Source organism: Ammodytes marinus (genome assembly GCF_949987685.1).
Source record: "Ammodytes marinus genome assembly, chromosome: 8".
Taxonomy (NCBI): Eukaryota; Metazoa; Chordata; class Actinopteri; order Uranoscopiformes; family Ammodytidae; genus Ammodytes; species Ammodytes marinus.
In genome coordinates, this window is record NC_137212.1 from 19,901,184 (window position 1) to 19,917,041 (window position 15,858).

General features: G+C 41.3%; 2 protein-coding genes across 2 annotated transcripts in view; one reads left to right on the top strand and one right to left on the bottom strand.

Moving 5' to 3' along the window:
* Positions 1-15,858, top strand: part of erich3 (glutamate-rich 3) — a gene marked incomplete at both ends in the record, with an annotated part of 239,266 nt that overhangs the window by 31,215 nt on the left and 192,193 nt on the right.
* On the bottom strand, positions 4,035-6,703 carry LOC307254585 (diencephalon/mesencephalon homeobox protein 1-like; the record flags this gene model as incomplete). The annotated part of the gene is made up of 4 exons (XM_080033024.1): positions 4,035-4,450; positions 5,045-5,495; positions 6,214-6,392; positions 6,550-6,703. 4 exons carry the CDS (start codon positions 6,701-6,703, stop codon positions 4,035-4,037), a joined length of 1,200 nt encoding a protein of 399 aa, XP_079889150.1.

A 15,858-nucleotide genomic window follows, 5' to 3' on the forward strand; every position in this document is an offset into this window, starting at 1 on the left:
TCTCCACACATTGAGGTAAGACTTCGGTGATCAAGGATGGATGTTATACCTTTTGCTGTATGTGCAGGTTTTTCTTAACAGTGGAATCAATAACTTACATATTTCTTGTCCCTTTGGGATCCCCTGCGCTACTGTCGGGGGGTGACACCAGTTTGTAAATGCTGCCATACTGAGAAATGCAGTTGTCGAGCTGATACGCTTCAATCAACATTGTGTCAACTCATTTGGTAATGGCTTGAATGTAACCGTCATTGAAAAAAATTACTTACACTTTACATGTCCCAGGGCCGATACATTTAAAATCTAGGGCTGGCAATATTTAATATTTGTATCTGCCTGTTGCACTCATCTCCAAGACAGATGGCCACTGTGGTGTTTAGCCAATATTACTCAAAACAGGAGGAAATTGTGCTTTTGTTGAAGCTGTTTTCAGCAGAGGATGAATACACATTTGTTGCTTTAGTGAGTATTTACTACAGCGGGATTGGGAATTTTTTATTGGACAGCAGTGTTGATCTATGACGTAGGATTAAGCTATAGCAGGATCAAGTCATTTATTTTAATGCGTTGTTTTTCTATCGTGTGTATGTGACACTAACATATCTAGGTGGATGTTCCATCCCTCAGGGTCAGGGGTCTCTTTTGAGAACACTGATAAGGCATGTAACACAGTGGATCCTGAAGATTCCGGAAGCAGCATTCTCACATCCCCTCCCCACCTGCTGCTGTCATCCCCCGGGGGGACACCAAGCGGCTGTCCCTGTCCGCTAGCATCAGTGTAAAACCCCATCCACATGCTCTGCCAATGGGGATTTGGGTGTAAAAACTTCCAAGAAAGAACAGAGTCACCCCCCTTCCGCCAAAAACAGACCCCTTTTTCCTTATCCCCACGACCTACCCCTCCTTCCAAATCAACGCCGCCTCCCTCAGACCTCCCAACACAAAGCCCTCAGTGCAAAAACCCCAGCACAGAAATCATAGCACACCATTCAATCATTGTTTTTTACCCTCTCTCACCCCCTTTTATGGTCCCACTAAAGGTTTTAGCCAGGCAGAGAAGGAGGGCTGTCACTGAGGAAACCTTAGCCTATTGATGAAGTGACGGGAGCTGCCAGAATATGATCCTAATCCTGTTTCCAGCATTCTTTTAGCCCACTGGCATCGCAATTCCTCCACACATTCTCTGAGCTGTCAACTAGGAAAATCCCTCTAATAGCGCATTGCCCAGATACACATCAAAGAGCTCCTGGAAACCTTCAGAGGCTTAGCTGCCATAGACACACATACACACACACACTCAAACACAGAGTTCCTATTAACTTACACCTATATGATCTTCACGAACACACAAAACCCAAAGGTTCATTCAAATTGACCACATATAAGTATCCCCGGGGGGAAAAAACAAAAAAACCTAGGGCATTTTTTTTTAAAGAATGGTATTTGCAGCGTCAAATATTATTTTTATGCACTTTAACATGCCCTGTACTAAACCAGCCACAACTCTCCCCTCCCTTTTTTTCAGTCCGACAGTGATATAATCTTTATGGTCATGGACTGAAAAAAGCGGGAAAAAAACAGGTGTATGAACTTTGCTGACTCCCAGAACCTTTTCAGTCCTATTTTATCTCATTCTATTCTTACTTAATCCATCGATATCCCAACCCGAAGGTAATCTTCTTATGGCAAAGCGTTCTGTTTCGGTGGAGCCAAACCTCAGCTGACAGGGAGGGGGGAGGCGGCAGAGGGGAGTAGACAGAGAGAGGAGGAGAGTGAAGGGTAGGTGGGTGGGTGGTGGATTGGAGGCTCTTTAGAGTCTGACACTTCATTTAGGATTAGTTATCCTGCACCGGGTGAACAAGTGGCAGGTTCTCCCCTATGTGCCGTGTAAACCTTACCATAAAGGATAGTGGACCTCCTGTGTCTAAATTATTTACGGTGCATTGAGGTGTCTTCGGCGAAACATATTAACCAAACTTAATTTTTTTTTCACTCTAAAGGGTTTCGGGTAATTCGTGTTGAAATCAAAACTGTGTATTAAGATTCATTTTTAGGTCGGCCCCTCTCAGAGCTGACAGCCATCATCCAAAGAGGAAGACTAGACTAATCTAACCCCTCGCCTGTTGCCAACTTCTCACTCGAGAACTCCAGAATATTTTTTAGCAAACAAAGATTCAAAAATTCACAAAAAAAAGACTGCAAATTCAAAACTGCTATAAAGAAGACATTCATTAAAGGTGGGGCTGCGATTCTCGAGTACGCTTGTTTACAAAACCACTTTTTTTTTCAAAATCAGTGAATATCTCCTCTCGATCCTGATACCTGTCCTTACTGTGTGTAATCTGAAAAAATATCTTGTGTTGAGACACAGCCTAGGCTCTGTAAACTGGTGTGTAAAGAAAGGGTATATGTAAACAAAGGGGGCCAACCATAGCTAGCAACATGCCTGTTTACAGAGCCGAGGAGATACTAATCACTGATTTGAACAAAATAAATGTTTTGACAACATGCTCTGTCCAGATTCACTGACTCCACCTTTAACCGTGTTGCTGCTCACTCATATAGCCAAATGATGGGCCCTTGAACAAAATATGTTTCCCACTGTGTGTTACTTCTTTGGAAAAATGGCAAAATTAGGTAATTTGAATTAGCACAAACACATTTTTACATTGTATATTATATCCCAACCGATGACACTGAGAACATTCTTACGTGTGATTTATTCCTTTGCATTAAACAGATAAATTACTTACATTTTAAACAACCGAGAAATACATTTCTTGAATCTACAGTGATATAATACATATAGAGAAATGGGCTGTGCATCTTGCTGCTTAAGCCAGTGGCCAACAAAAAAACACATGACTGTTGAGTTCAGTCACTAGTAAACAAAAATGTCAGCTTGGTTCATGTTTATTTGGCACTGGGCCTCCTCCACTTATTTCATATCTGCCCGTAGGTCCTTTGCTTAAAGCCACAATTGAAAAATAAACGCTCCCTCTCAGATTCTTCGCACAAAGGGAGAAATGGCATTACTCCTTATTAAGCCAGGCAGATGAGATATTTACAACGCTCAATGGGTTCTTGCAGGCCTAGCTGAGTGCAGTGACTCTAAACAAGGAGAGTCATGTGTCATCTGCAAATAAATACAGTTGGCTAGAGTATTATATTGAGTGATTTGAGCCTTATTTCAGATATCAGTTTGGATATGACTTAATTTTATGTTTTTTGGCTGCCGTAAGCCATGCTTCAGAGGGGTGCATGCTACATAGTTCACGCTCAGTGGGAATTATAAAATATTTAAATATCTTATCTGACAACAGAATGACAACTCTGTAGTTCAAGACTTGCTGCCTCTCCTTCACAGAAGACGACTGAAATCATAGCGAAGCTAGCTCTAGCAACATTGGCTTATGCTGTTGACCAGGAGCAGCCGAATACAAGCAAAGATTCAGTGGCAGGATGTGATCTTCAGTCGCAACTGCAGTCCAGGTGGGATTTCTTTCATGAAGTCCACTGAGTTCTTGATATAATCTTAATGTCTTTTAAGTCTGTACAGCAGAGATGGTCTTCATGTTCTGGAGTGCTACCAGCGCTGAGCTGCATGCCCACTGTGGGGGTCCTGTGTCAACAGCCCAGGGCCCCAAACTGAGAGGTCGCCTAAAGTGTCTGTTTTCATGTGTGCTTAAAGAATGTTGTTTCCAGTGTTTGTCATGATGCTATGGTTTTAAAATTTTAAATATATAAATGCAAACCAAATATTCTTAGCTGTTCAGGTAAATTACATGAAACAAGATCACATATTTTGAACAGAGGACTTTGAAATGATCGTTCAATGCCAAAATAGCTGATGTTTAAATCTGGGGATATATTAGATTTTTTAGAAAGAGTTTTGGTTGAATACACAGAGCTGCTAAAAGCTGAGAGGTCAAGAAGAAATTGAAAACGGGCCCAGACTAGTCACTTCCTGTGGACGGTAACCCCATACTTCACACACAGCCACGGCCCTGATGATTGCCTGAGCAGCCTGCGCTTCAGTTGGGGAGCGTGTCCAATCCCAGGGAGGCTGCGTGCTGCTTGGCCCTCAGACGGAGGTTCTCGATGCTGGTGGTCTTGCTGTTGAGGCTTGTGGGGAGGCTGCTGCCGGGCGGGCTCTGCATCAGCGGGTTGTTCCACACCTGCTGGGCCTGCGACAGGCTCTGGTAGTAGGACTGGCAGGGCAGCGAGCTCAGAGGGGGCGGCATGTTGACGTTCATGCCCAGGTAGGGAAGAGAGGGCGGCGTGCTCATGTCAAAGGACGGGTAGTGCACCATGGCGTTGTTGGTGGCGACCATGTGCTGTCGAAACTGCTCCTGCAGCCGGAAGAGGCTGAGAGGAGACGAGGCGTAGGAGTTGCTCTGGGGCAAACCGCTGCTGGAAGAAGGCAGGTTGGGGGAGCTCAAGGGAGAGTCTGAGAGACAGGGAGAGAGAGGATGACTTTTAGTATGTTGACCTGTCTTGCATAGAGAACATTTTTTGTTTGTTGTTTTTTGTTTATCCTGTTTTAAATGAATGAAATGCTTAAAGCTATAGTGCATAATTTCTGCCCCCCCACCCCCACGAATAATTCTGTGTAATTACAACAGCTCTGTCAGCGCATCTACATAAGGTAAGCCTTAGGCGATCGCTCATGGATTTTATTCCTTCTGCTGTATGTCTAGGTTTTTTCTTGTCAGTAGAATCAACAATTGTAAAAAAAAATTGGCCGCTTCTTGGTATTTTATTTTCTGAGCTCCTGCATTTGAAAACGCTGCCATACTGAGAAATACAGAGAGTTTTGTGGACCTGAAAAAAGGCTTAATCAACTTTTGTTTAGCGATTGGCTTGAATGTAACCCACATTCATTTATGTGAAATAGTTACGCACTATATCTTTAAGTTCACCATTTAAATACCAATTAAGTTAAAAACATCTTTCTGTGCTTCAAAACAACATACACTCCGGGGAATATTAAAGGCTATATCAAAGTATAAGAGTCGGACATCAGCAGCTATATTTTCATTACCTGATGTGGGGCTCAGACGTTTGCAGTGTGGGGAGCTAACCCCCGGGTGTGCTGCTACACCCTCCCCCTCCCGGGTCTCCTCCCTGGTCTTCAGCCTGGCCTCCGCTCTCATTTGGTCCTCTCTGTCAGCGTTATCTTCCGCTGCCGACTCGCAGTCCGACGGCTCTGGGGATGTCACGTTGACTTCCACGCTCATCTCTCCAGGCTGGGGACGAGTTTCCGAGTGAGAGGAGGAAGAGGACGAGGGAGGTGGAGGGGTGCTGGCCTCAGTAGGCAGGGTGGTAGCAGTGCTGTCCGTGGTGGTGGTGGTGGTGGTGGTGGTGAGGTCAGTCTTGGGTTCCTCAGTAGAGCCCTCAGCACCTCCGGAAGCCTCCTTCTGTTTCTGGAGCTGCTCTTTCTGAAGGCTGCGCTGCTTCTTGCGGAACTTGGCCCGGCGGTTCTTGAACCAGACCTGGCAGATTGGATGGAGAGAGACAGATCAGATGCCTGCTTAAGTGAACAGTAACTTAAAAAGGTACACTATGTAACTTTTAGGTGTGTCAGAGAAATGAAGATTTTAGATAAGGTACATTCTCATAATGGAATAAACAAGCTTTTCTTACTGGGCAATTGGAACCCTGGAACAGTGTTGGAAGTTAGAAAGCTACCCGGAAAGTTACTGTTTCACTGTTGTTGTTTACAGCAGCAGGACCACACACAGCTTTGTTGACGAGCCTATTCGAGTCTTATGTTTGGTTCCAGGTGCCTCATATTCATTTTGTTTAGATTTATGATTATAGAATTATTCAAGACCAAGAATTACATGTAGAGTAAATATGTTTCGTAAACTAACTGCTGGCTCTGCAAATGTAAACAAAACAGAGGACTACTTTAAGCCATAGCACATTACTTGCAATTGTCTTCACATTGTAAGTCCATTATCACTTTTGATGAAACAAGATACATAAGCAGTACCCATGTTTCCACCAGAACAAGCCGTCTCGAGGCAGATTTATACCATATAATGTTGAATAAACATACTTTGTACTGAAATATGAAGAATTTGACGTGGGACAATCAACAACACTACTAAATTCCCTTATAAATTGGTTGTAAGCTAAAAAAGTGGTTTTGGGGGTTAAGTTACACTTTAAGGATAAATGCATTTCACGTGTTTTTTAAGAATTTACCTGAACTCGTGCCTCGGGCAGGTTGGTGCACATGGCCAGACGTTCACGCATCACCACATCAGGATAGTGGGTCTTCTGGAAAGTTTTCTCCAGGGCCTCCAGCTGCTGGGCGGTGAAGGCCGTCCGACTGCGCCGCTGCTTTCGGTGCTGGGAGCCATACCGGGCCTCGAGGATAATGTCTTGAAATGTGCAGCCGTTGAGAAAAATGAAACAGGACCAGTTTAATTGAAGTTCAGATCAACGGGCACTTAATATGCACAGAGAGATCAACAAACATTGAATTTGACAGTTGACAGTGTTTGCTCTCGAAAGACAAAATGAGCAACTGGTTCTTACCAGCCAGTCTCTCTGCGAGCGTGAGCGCGTGCACTGAGGGCCTGTAGTCCGGCGTGTGCTGGGCCTGTTGCGCCGCCTGCTGGTGAAGGTTGTACATGGCGCTCAGTGAATTCATGGCGTGGAGCGAGTAGCCGTTCACCCCGTAGTGCTGCATGACCGACGAGCTGCCAGGAGAGAGAAGGGAAAGCTGCAGTGAGTGTCAGTCCTCTTTACTGAACAAACCAGTCTGCTTTTTATTTATTCTCAACGTACAAAACTATCTATTTGTATAGACTGACAGTCGTAAATGGCAACAGGTGAAATACAATTAGCTATTAAGCACACTGCGCATCAAAGGATAGGCTGAGTGATTCCTTCATCTCGTTCAAAAAAATCGTGAGATTGACTTCAAATATTTTTGAAGAGTTTTAATTTAATTTAATTGAAGAAATGACTGAAGTTGTTTGTGTGTGAATTTAGGCATTGTGCAGTAGGATAACGTTCAAACGAAATGAAAAGGAAAATAATGTTAAACTCTTGTTCACCGCTGAAACTTGTCCATATTATTTCAACAACCTTCCAGAAAAAAATCCAATATCTCGATTTGTAACTTTGTACAAATACTTTTATAGTTAGCCTATACCTTCTGATCAAAGTTTTTCAAAAATAGAAACACAATTGTTTCATAAATCGAATCCGCACATAACTGAAACATTTTAAGTTTCACTAAGATCGATCTGGACATTTAGCTTCAAAAACTTTCTCTGTCCCAAAAAAGGCTTGTAGGCCTAGAAATATTTTCACTCAAATAAAATGTAGCATGAGCCAACTACAACAGCTCTAAAGAATCCTATAATAATTTTGTATAACGTGCTGGACAACTGTCAAGACACTTTAAATTTTTTTTTTTAATTTTTTGGTCTGTTTAAAAGGGCCATTTTAAGAAACATACAATTCTGCTTAGCTCATAGTAAGCAACAATTGGTTTACAAGAGCATTCAATAGCCGATATAGGTCTAACCTGCACCCTAAAAAAAGATCAGGCTATTATTAATAATAGGTTAATAGTCTAATAATACTAGTCTCATAGACATAATTAAAGAATGCTATAGATAGCCTATTCATCAAAATAAAATAAGCGAATTAAATTCACTTTTACCATATTGCTGTGTTTTTTCACCATCTACAATGAATATTCAATTTTCAGTCCGTCGAGTTTTTCGTCAAAAACCTGTAGGCCTATGTGCTCCGTCGCGCTGAAACGCCGTTAAAGGACAGCAGGTGCAACAAAATATTTATTTAGCTCTTTCAGATGAGTTGGGGCCGTTTATTTCAAACTGTAGCGGGTAGGCCTACCAGGTCATTTTCAGACGCCTGGAGGTCGATGGGGATGCATGACAGGTCTTTGGCGAGGGATCCCCGGTTGGGCACATGTCTAACGCGGGTTCAAAAAGGTATCAACTATAGGACTACAGGCTACTTATTTATCATTAGTCCTGGCAAGTGAACGAATGGCGAACACGTGTGTTAATCTAATGTGTGTATGTGTGTGTGTGTGTGTAGCCTAGGCCTATTTGATAAAACCGTGTGACCAATGCAATATTTTTTTTTTCAAGTGACAATTTAATTGCATTATTCTAGAATAAGCCTTTGGCTGGATTCGTGTAATCTGTTCGATTTTTCAAATCTGCAGCTTAAAAAATTCAACACAAGGCTGTTCTTTCAGGACAGTGTCACACAGCCTTGGGCTCTGATTTAGGCCTAATTATGCTAATTTGCGTGGAATTATGGAGCATCTAGGCTACTAAAGATTGCCCTGGGCCCTGAGCTCAATGCAAAAGCATTCAGACGCGACTATGAATGGGGACAATTTAGCCTATAGTCAATTAGTTTACAAATCTGCAATGTTAAACTGATTTTTTTAAATAGAAACTGCATGAAACACCGTGTAAATGTTCGCATATAAGAATATGTAGGCCTATTTGTCGATCATTTTCAACCTCAAAACTGTAATCGAAAACTTTTTAATCGCTTAATTTGAGCAAAACACTCCCGCACTGCAATAACGCGTCTTGTTGAAGACCTCGGATGGTCGACGGACTAAACTTTAAACCGATTTTTCTTCAAAGACTTAATGGAGTTTATAAGACAACAGAACCCACACACAAATAACATAAAAAACAAGCTTTTTCAGTTTTAAAATATGACAGCTTGTCATGATGCTACAGAACTAATTCAGCAAAAGGAACATTGCAATGGTCCAACTTCGGTCCAACTGTCTTACCTCTCTTCTCTCTGCGTCTGAAGCCAAATATCTCCGAATCTTTTCCTCTCAAATCTTCGTCTCTAAAATCCTCATGCGGTTGTTCATTCTTTCATTCCAGTCGTTTTGTCTCTAGTCTTATTTATATTCACTTTGATATCCTGAGAATATCCCGCTGGCTCCGCTCCGTGCTCCGGCTCGCCTGTGTGTGGATGTGGGGAGGATGCTGAGCTGCCATCTATCTGCCTTTTAAAGCGCTCCGGGTGGGGTCACCGGGGCTACGCTCTGTGCCAATCACATCGCTTTCCTCCTACACCACCACCACCACCACCAAAGTCCCCCCGCCCTCCTCCTCAACTGCACTCACTTCTGACTTCAGGCTAGATGTTTCTGCATTCGAGGCGCCGACTTCTCTGCCGTCGCCACTGTTGTTATTTTGAGGAAGAAAAAATAAATATACGTTTTTGTAGGCTATATATTTTTTCAATTTTCATTTAATTGATTATTATAGTTAGCCTATTGTTTTCAAGCACACTGATGTTATTTTTAGTTTTTAATAAGGGTGCGGGCTGACACTGAAGAAAAGGTTCCACTGAAATCTCAGCATCACAAGATGCATTTTAAGGTATTCGCAATTATGTATCAGTCTTGAACTTAAATTGCATTTATTTGATATTTGTATTATCTTGACATTGTGCAGTAGGAGCTACAGCATGATCAAAGGGCATGATATAATTTCTATTATTTTTCTTCTTTCTTTTTTACAAAAACGCCTTTTTAACGTAGGCTAATATCCTTAGGCTATGTTAAAAAAAAACACCAAAGTAAGTGTACTGCTTTTCTCGCATGTTAAATATTATTAAATTACTTAACAAATAAAATGATAATTTGTTGGTTCATTTGTCTGGATAAATGGATTGTTGAAGGACTGACAAATGTCTCTATCTTCAGTCAACATTTTGAGCTTTTAAAATTAAACTCCAACCCATCAAATATTTGAATTTAGGTTGGGGAAAAAATTAGGGGTCTATAATTCATGTTTTAATTAAATGATATGCGCAAAATGGTAAGTAAGGGCCTTTATTACTCCTTTGCAGTGACTGGTGCACGGTGACTTCTCAGGTTAATTCCGGGTTTTAATTTGATTTTCCTCCAGCCTGGGTGTGACTGCGTGTTTGGTGGGAAATGCAGCTAAGATGAAGAGATGCAGCAGCCAGGGCTTCATGCTGCCTCCAGCAGCTCCCCGGCCCCGAGGGATTTAGGTTAGGATTGGGTAGACAAGACGCCATTTCACCCTCCAAAAAAAAAAAAAAAAAAAAAAGTCTTAAAATGACTGCTGGTAAGAGGATTAAAACAATAATGCCCCTCTCTTCTTCAAGGTTTTTAGAAAAGATTTCTTCTCCCGAAGAAAACCCGTTTAGGTTGGAATTAAGGGCAGCGAAAAGTAGCCCTTTAATGTAAAGCTTGCATATTTGGTTGAATTTGTGCGGGTGAGAGAGAAAGAGGAAGGTGCGGTGGGTGGGTGTGAGGGGGGGGGGGGGGGGGGGGTTAAACTCCTAAACTCAATTTGATCTTTGGCCACATTCATTTGCAGAACTTCTCCCAACAACAGAATGCGTGAGAAAAAAAACGTGACACTCGGGTTACCTCGACGCGTTCACCCAAAGTTCAATTTATAGCGTTCAGGTAGGCTATTATCCCTCGCTCTTTTTCACTTTAAATTGGGTTCCTTTACAATATGAAAACATTTAAAATAATCAATGCAATACAATTACATGTCGAGTGTATTATGTTGTCAGGCAACACTGCAGGTAGTAATCAGTAGCCTATACGTAAATGGTTGTTTTATGTGGCCGAGCGAATTCCAACAATCAATATGATAATACAAATGATAATAGTCATTTGTTTGTTTTCTACTGACCTCATGTTTTTCTCATAGCTGCGGAGCATTTGGGCCTAGAGGAGAGAAAAAAAATCGGATTAATTTGTGAACCGATTGAAATAAGAACTTAAACTGGAGGTAAATCTGTCCAGTGTCTCTTTGTGGGAACCGTTTCTAAAGCAATTAAGGCGAGAAGGAATTCCCCTCAGCTGCCTCTTCCTCAAATCAGCTTTTTTTTTACTGAAGTTAATGCGGGCTCATGTCCAGCCTGGCTGAGGGCTTTAATGCAAGTGTCAAGAGGGCCTGCTATTAGAGGGATATTAGGCCAGTAGAGCAGCAGCCCCTCCTGACCATGCAGGGATGGAGTGGACGGCAGACTCAATCGGAATATGTTCACACATACTTTTCATTTTCAGAGTCGAATTTGGACACATTTTGTTTTACATGTCCACTTTTATATGTGTAATGAAGTCTTAAACTAGTGTAAACAGCATGAGGACTTCTAGAATAATAATCAAAATGCATAAAGAAAGAAGTAGGCCTATTCTTAACTGTTTATGGAGTTGACAAGTTATTTTGCACTGACATTAGAAACGTTCAAAATGTAATTCGATTTATAAAATATTTAAATTTAGGAAAAACTTATTAAATGTTTCCTAACATTTTAGCTTGGTTTTGTGTTTAAAGTCCAACAAATAATAGAGGAAATGTGAAATGTAACCTTTAACATTTTATTGAAATCTTTTTATAATAGCCTACACTGTGTTTAAGTACAACATATCCACTATATGCATTATAAGTATTATGTTGATAATCGATTGATTCATCTGCACAGTATGTCCATTAAGCCTTTGGTCTGCAAATGACATACAATGTTGAAACCATTAGTCATCTACAGCAAGCTGATGACACTACATACTTTTTTTTTTTACAAAACCCAAATATTATTTAATTGCAAATATATAAACAGGGAAGAGCAGCACACTGTCACACTTGAGAAGCTGGGCACTGTAGCCTACATGTTTGTGATGTTTGCTTGAAAAATGGCTTAAAACTAATCTTTTTGATATACGTTTCTGTCAATCGATTAATTGACTAATCATGCAGTTCTTAAAGCTTTAAAAAGGCACAAACAGTATTTCTAGATGTTGTATTGCAGAACAAGTATACTAGTTTTGATTTGAACCATTTGCTTTATTTACCACTCCTCACAGCGCTTCTCATCCTGAACCACCTTCATGATCTCAGCGCCGCTCGCTCCAGGCTAACTTTCCAAACCCCGAATTCATCTCAGATTTCGGCGGATTTCATCGGTGCACTCATTGTTCTCCGCACTCTGGCTGCATTCAAGCTTTATCGTGTTAAAGCCTCTCCTCAGATCTGAGTTATCGTCTTTGCTCTCCATCATCCTCCCTTCCGCTCCGCTTCTCGAAATATCAAAACTTTATCCCTGCATCAGGACTTTGGCAGCCTGAATCAAAGCTCAGCCGAAGGAAGCTGCAGAGATTTATAACTCATGTTCAGTTTTTAATCAGGTTTATAGCGCATGAATGTTTGTAATTTTACCCCTCAAATGGCGCCGTATATTTCTCCGAGTGGCATTTTGCATCAAACCGAGGAGAAAGTTGATGCCTTCAGCCTTCAGAGCCCATTAACTTTTATCATTAACTTTTTCTTTAACTTCATGAATAAGCTACATTAGATTTCAATGCAGTTGCTCCGGCCGGCACATGCTCTTAGTCAAGGTTAGCTTGTGCTCATTTGGGTGAAATTAATCATTTTGATGTATGGTTAAGAATTGACTGCTTCCTTGGGAATTGTGTGACTGCAGTAACAAAGCAACTTGCCATTAGCAATCCTCAGGCTGTGTATTAGCTGGACATTCACCTTATATGTGTCGGGTAACTGATATTAATGGACAAATCGCCGTCTATCTTTACTTTTGTATGATATCAGTTACCATTATGCCAAAAGGACAAGTACATAAAATAGACAAAATATCAACAATGTAAAGATATAATATTAAACATGTTAGCATACAATGGCCAATATATGCATCCAGAAGAAACAGAGCAGTTAGCATTACGTTGGAGTTGTACTTTGGGCAAATACAAGTTAAATGTTTGCTCTAATTTTTGCTCTGGTTTGGTCTCCACCAACTCCTGAGGGAAATATCTGGCTCTTAAATGTATCAGTTTTTTGACCAGATCTAGTAGCTAACTTGGTCTGTCTGCAGTTTGGAGTTGAACATTAAAATGCATTTATTAAACAAATGTTTTATTGTTTGTCGCAGCTTTGAAATAGAACCATTCAGATTCCCTTCCTATTAAATTGTCCTACTCATTATATGATGCAGTAGAACCAGAGACACCATCTTTTTTTTTTATTAAACTTTTCTTCCTTGTCAAAAAGCTGACAGTTCTGTCAGAGATTTAGGCGTGTTTACGTTAGTAGCAGCTAATGACTTGAGTGACATCACTTGAGGACATTTATTAGACGTTACAGAGCTCCCTCTGGAGCCACAAAATGCTTTACGCAAATTGTGTTAACATAAACTATAGTACTCAAGTAGACCTGTAAACAGACTTTGATGTGTACAATCAATGGAGTCCCCTTTTAAATGCCTTTAAACCTTTTCACATTAGCACAGAAATTGGTACTGAGACAGTAATTCTCGATATGCCAGGCCCACCACAAGCTGTTGACTATAGTTAATAGTTGGTCTCTATTGTTTATCGTGGAATGATCCTGTAGACACACAGCACACCATGCTGCAGCCAGGGCCGCTCCTCTGAACGGTTTCTCTGGCAGACTTGACATATCGAGGTTGGCAGGTTTGTTTCCTCCCTCTTTCTCAGAGCCGGTCTTTGGTTGTGCCCCTCAGGCTGCGGCCCAGCACAAGGGTTCCTATTGTCAGGGCCTAATCCAGGGGCTACACAGCTTTAGCAACATGGTGGGATAAAAGCCCATCAAACCACTACTTTATGGGGGCAAATCTTTCCTAATCCCTCGCTTTATCTAAACAAAAGGAGAGAAACAAGTGGATAGAAAGAAATTGTGCAGACACTGGGCAAGACTTGGAGCTAAGATGCAAAGAAGTAGTTTCACTGGAGAAGCTAACCATTTTTGACAGGCTTTCACTAAAGGATTGACAAAAAACGGACACCAGGATCCCAGAAAGGGCCATACAGGGTCTTTTTTTCTTTTTTAAAGTTAAGCTCTAAGATCCTTAGAGGGATATGTCGAAATTAGTGAGATTAAATTCAAAAACTCTTACTTTTAAGAGGACTTGGCAGGGGGCACCTGTCAGTTACGGACACTATGAAAAAAAATGGTCCTTGTTTTACTTGGTTGATGTAAACAAGCCACAACTGTGTGATCTTGAACCTATTCTACGCTCTTTTCTCAATAAGGGAAAGGGAGTATGGGAATTTCTTTTTTTTGCCTCACACACACAGTTTAGACAATCACCAAAACATCGCACCGACTGGATGACCCCGACCTGCCTCCAAAACCGCATTTACTTTAAAAAAAAGACTCAAGTCAGCGAGAATCTGTTTAATTTCATGTGTGGGAATTCCTCTAAGGACGCTGAATAACAGCTACAAATTAGGCTTTTTATTCTCAGTCTGTTTCAGAGACTCTGTAAACTACAGAGTAAATTAGAGGACCTGTAGCTCGTACGATGTGTGTGTGTGTGTGTGTGTGTGTGTGTGTGTGTGTGTGTGCATGCGTGCATGTTTGTGTGTGTATATATATACTGTATACAGGTATGGTGTGTGTATATGTATATGTTTCAGGGACATATCCCCTGACCCCATTTCATGTCTGCTGCCAATTCCAATTTCTATCTGTTCTCTGTGGCAACTCGCTTTTCGAATCCCGAGTGTCACATCTGCAAATGACTGTGAGTTACAGGCTCCATTTTCTGCCACAGCCCAAAACACAAGAGGACCATTTGTAGCCGGGCGGCCAGAGATTGAGAACAAGCCAGTTCGCGCTGGCTCTATGTACATAAACCACAACAGCCAGGGGGCTCTCTGTGCCTCGTTTGCCCTCTCAGGTATAACAGAACAGAAGCAAGGTGACATACATAATTCACTACCTTGTCCTCGTCCGCACACAACAAAGTTCAGGCTTTCCAAATGTAGTATACATGATGGAGCACAAACTGATTTGATAAGCATCATATATATTTTTTTATTAAATATATTTGTTTGACAGCAGCACGCCCCATGCTGGCCTGTGTTGATGCCCTGTGAATGGGGTAATTAAGAGATAATAGGCCTGGGATGCTCGTCAGGGACCAAGTGATTAGTGTTTCATTACAGGAGCTTAGAAAGAGGAAGAAGAGAGGAGGGAAGTGGTTTGGTTTCGGTGGGGGGCATACTGGAACAGCCTGACAAATTGCCAGTGGATTTATCCAGGGTAATTAACTATCACCCAGGGAAAATGTTGGAACTGGGACCATCAGTAACTTAGAGTAGAGTCACACAGTCATCGCACAGACGGGCTGACTGTGGTTTTCTTTCATCTGTTAATGGCGGAAGGTCTGTTGCTATGTCTGTTTAGAAAAACAAGCAAGCAAAAGACAAACCCTGGATGTAAAAATGGATTTTGATTTGAGCAGCTACGAGGAACTTTAAAATATTTCGGAAACAGTCAAATTTTTCCTCTGATGATCTATATGTAAAAGCAAACGTGACCATCAGTGAAAAGAATGCTATATTTTTTTCGTTCTTCTTAATGCTTTTGTCCAGTTACACTCACTAAGGAAAACCTGGCATCGTAAAAACACTATCGCTTGTGTCCAAAGGAGCCGCTAGAATTAACACAAACTGAAACTAGCGACTTTAAATTACTTTAGTTTTAGGTGGAATACAATTTAGGATTTCCTCACACTTACTGTATATTCAGTTGTGTTGATGCAGCCGGTTTGCTTAGCTTAGCACAAAGACTAGAACCTTTTTTTCTTTTGAATAATTTCTATTGGAACTAAATTGGAACTTTGAAAGCCAAATCAGCTTTTGCCCGTGGTAGAATTGACATCACTTCACTAAATGTGAATACAATTAATTGTGCGTTGGGGCTCAACATAGGCGTTAACCGTATAGCAAACAAACAACAACTGCCAGAGACCAGTGTGAAATGTTTACTAAAACACAATAGACTAACAAGTCTAAGG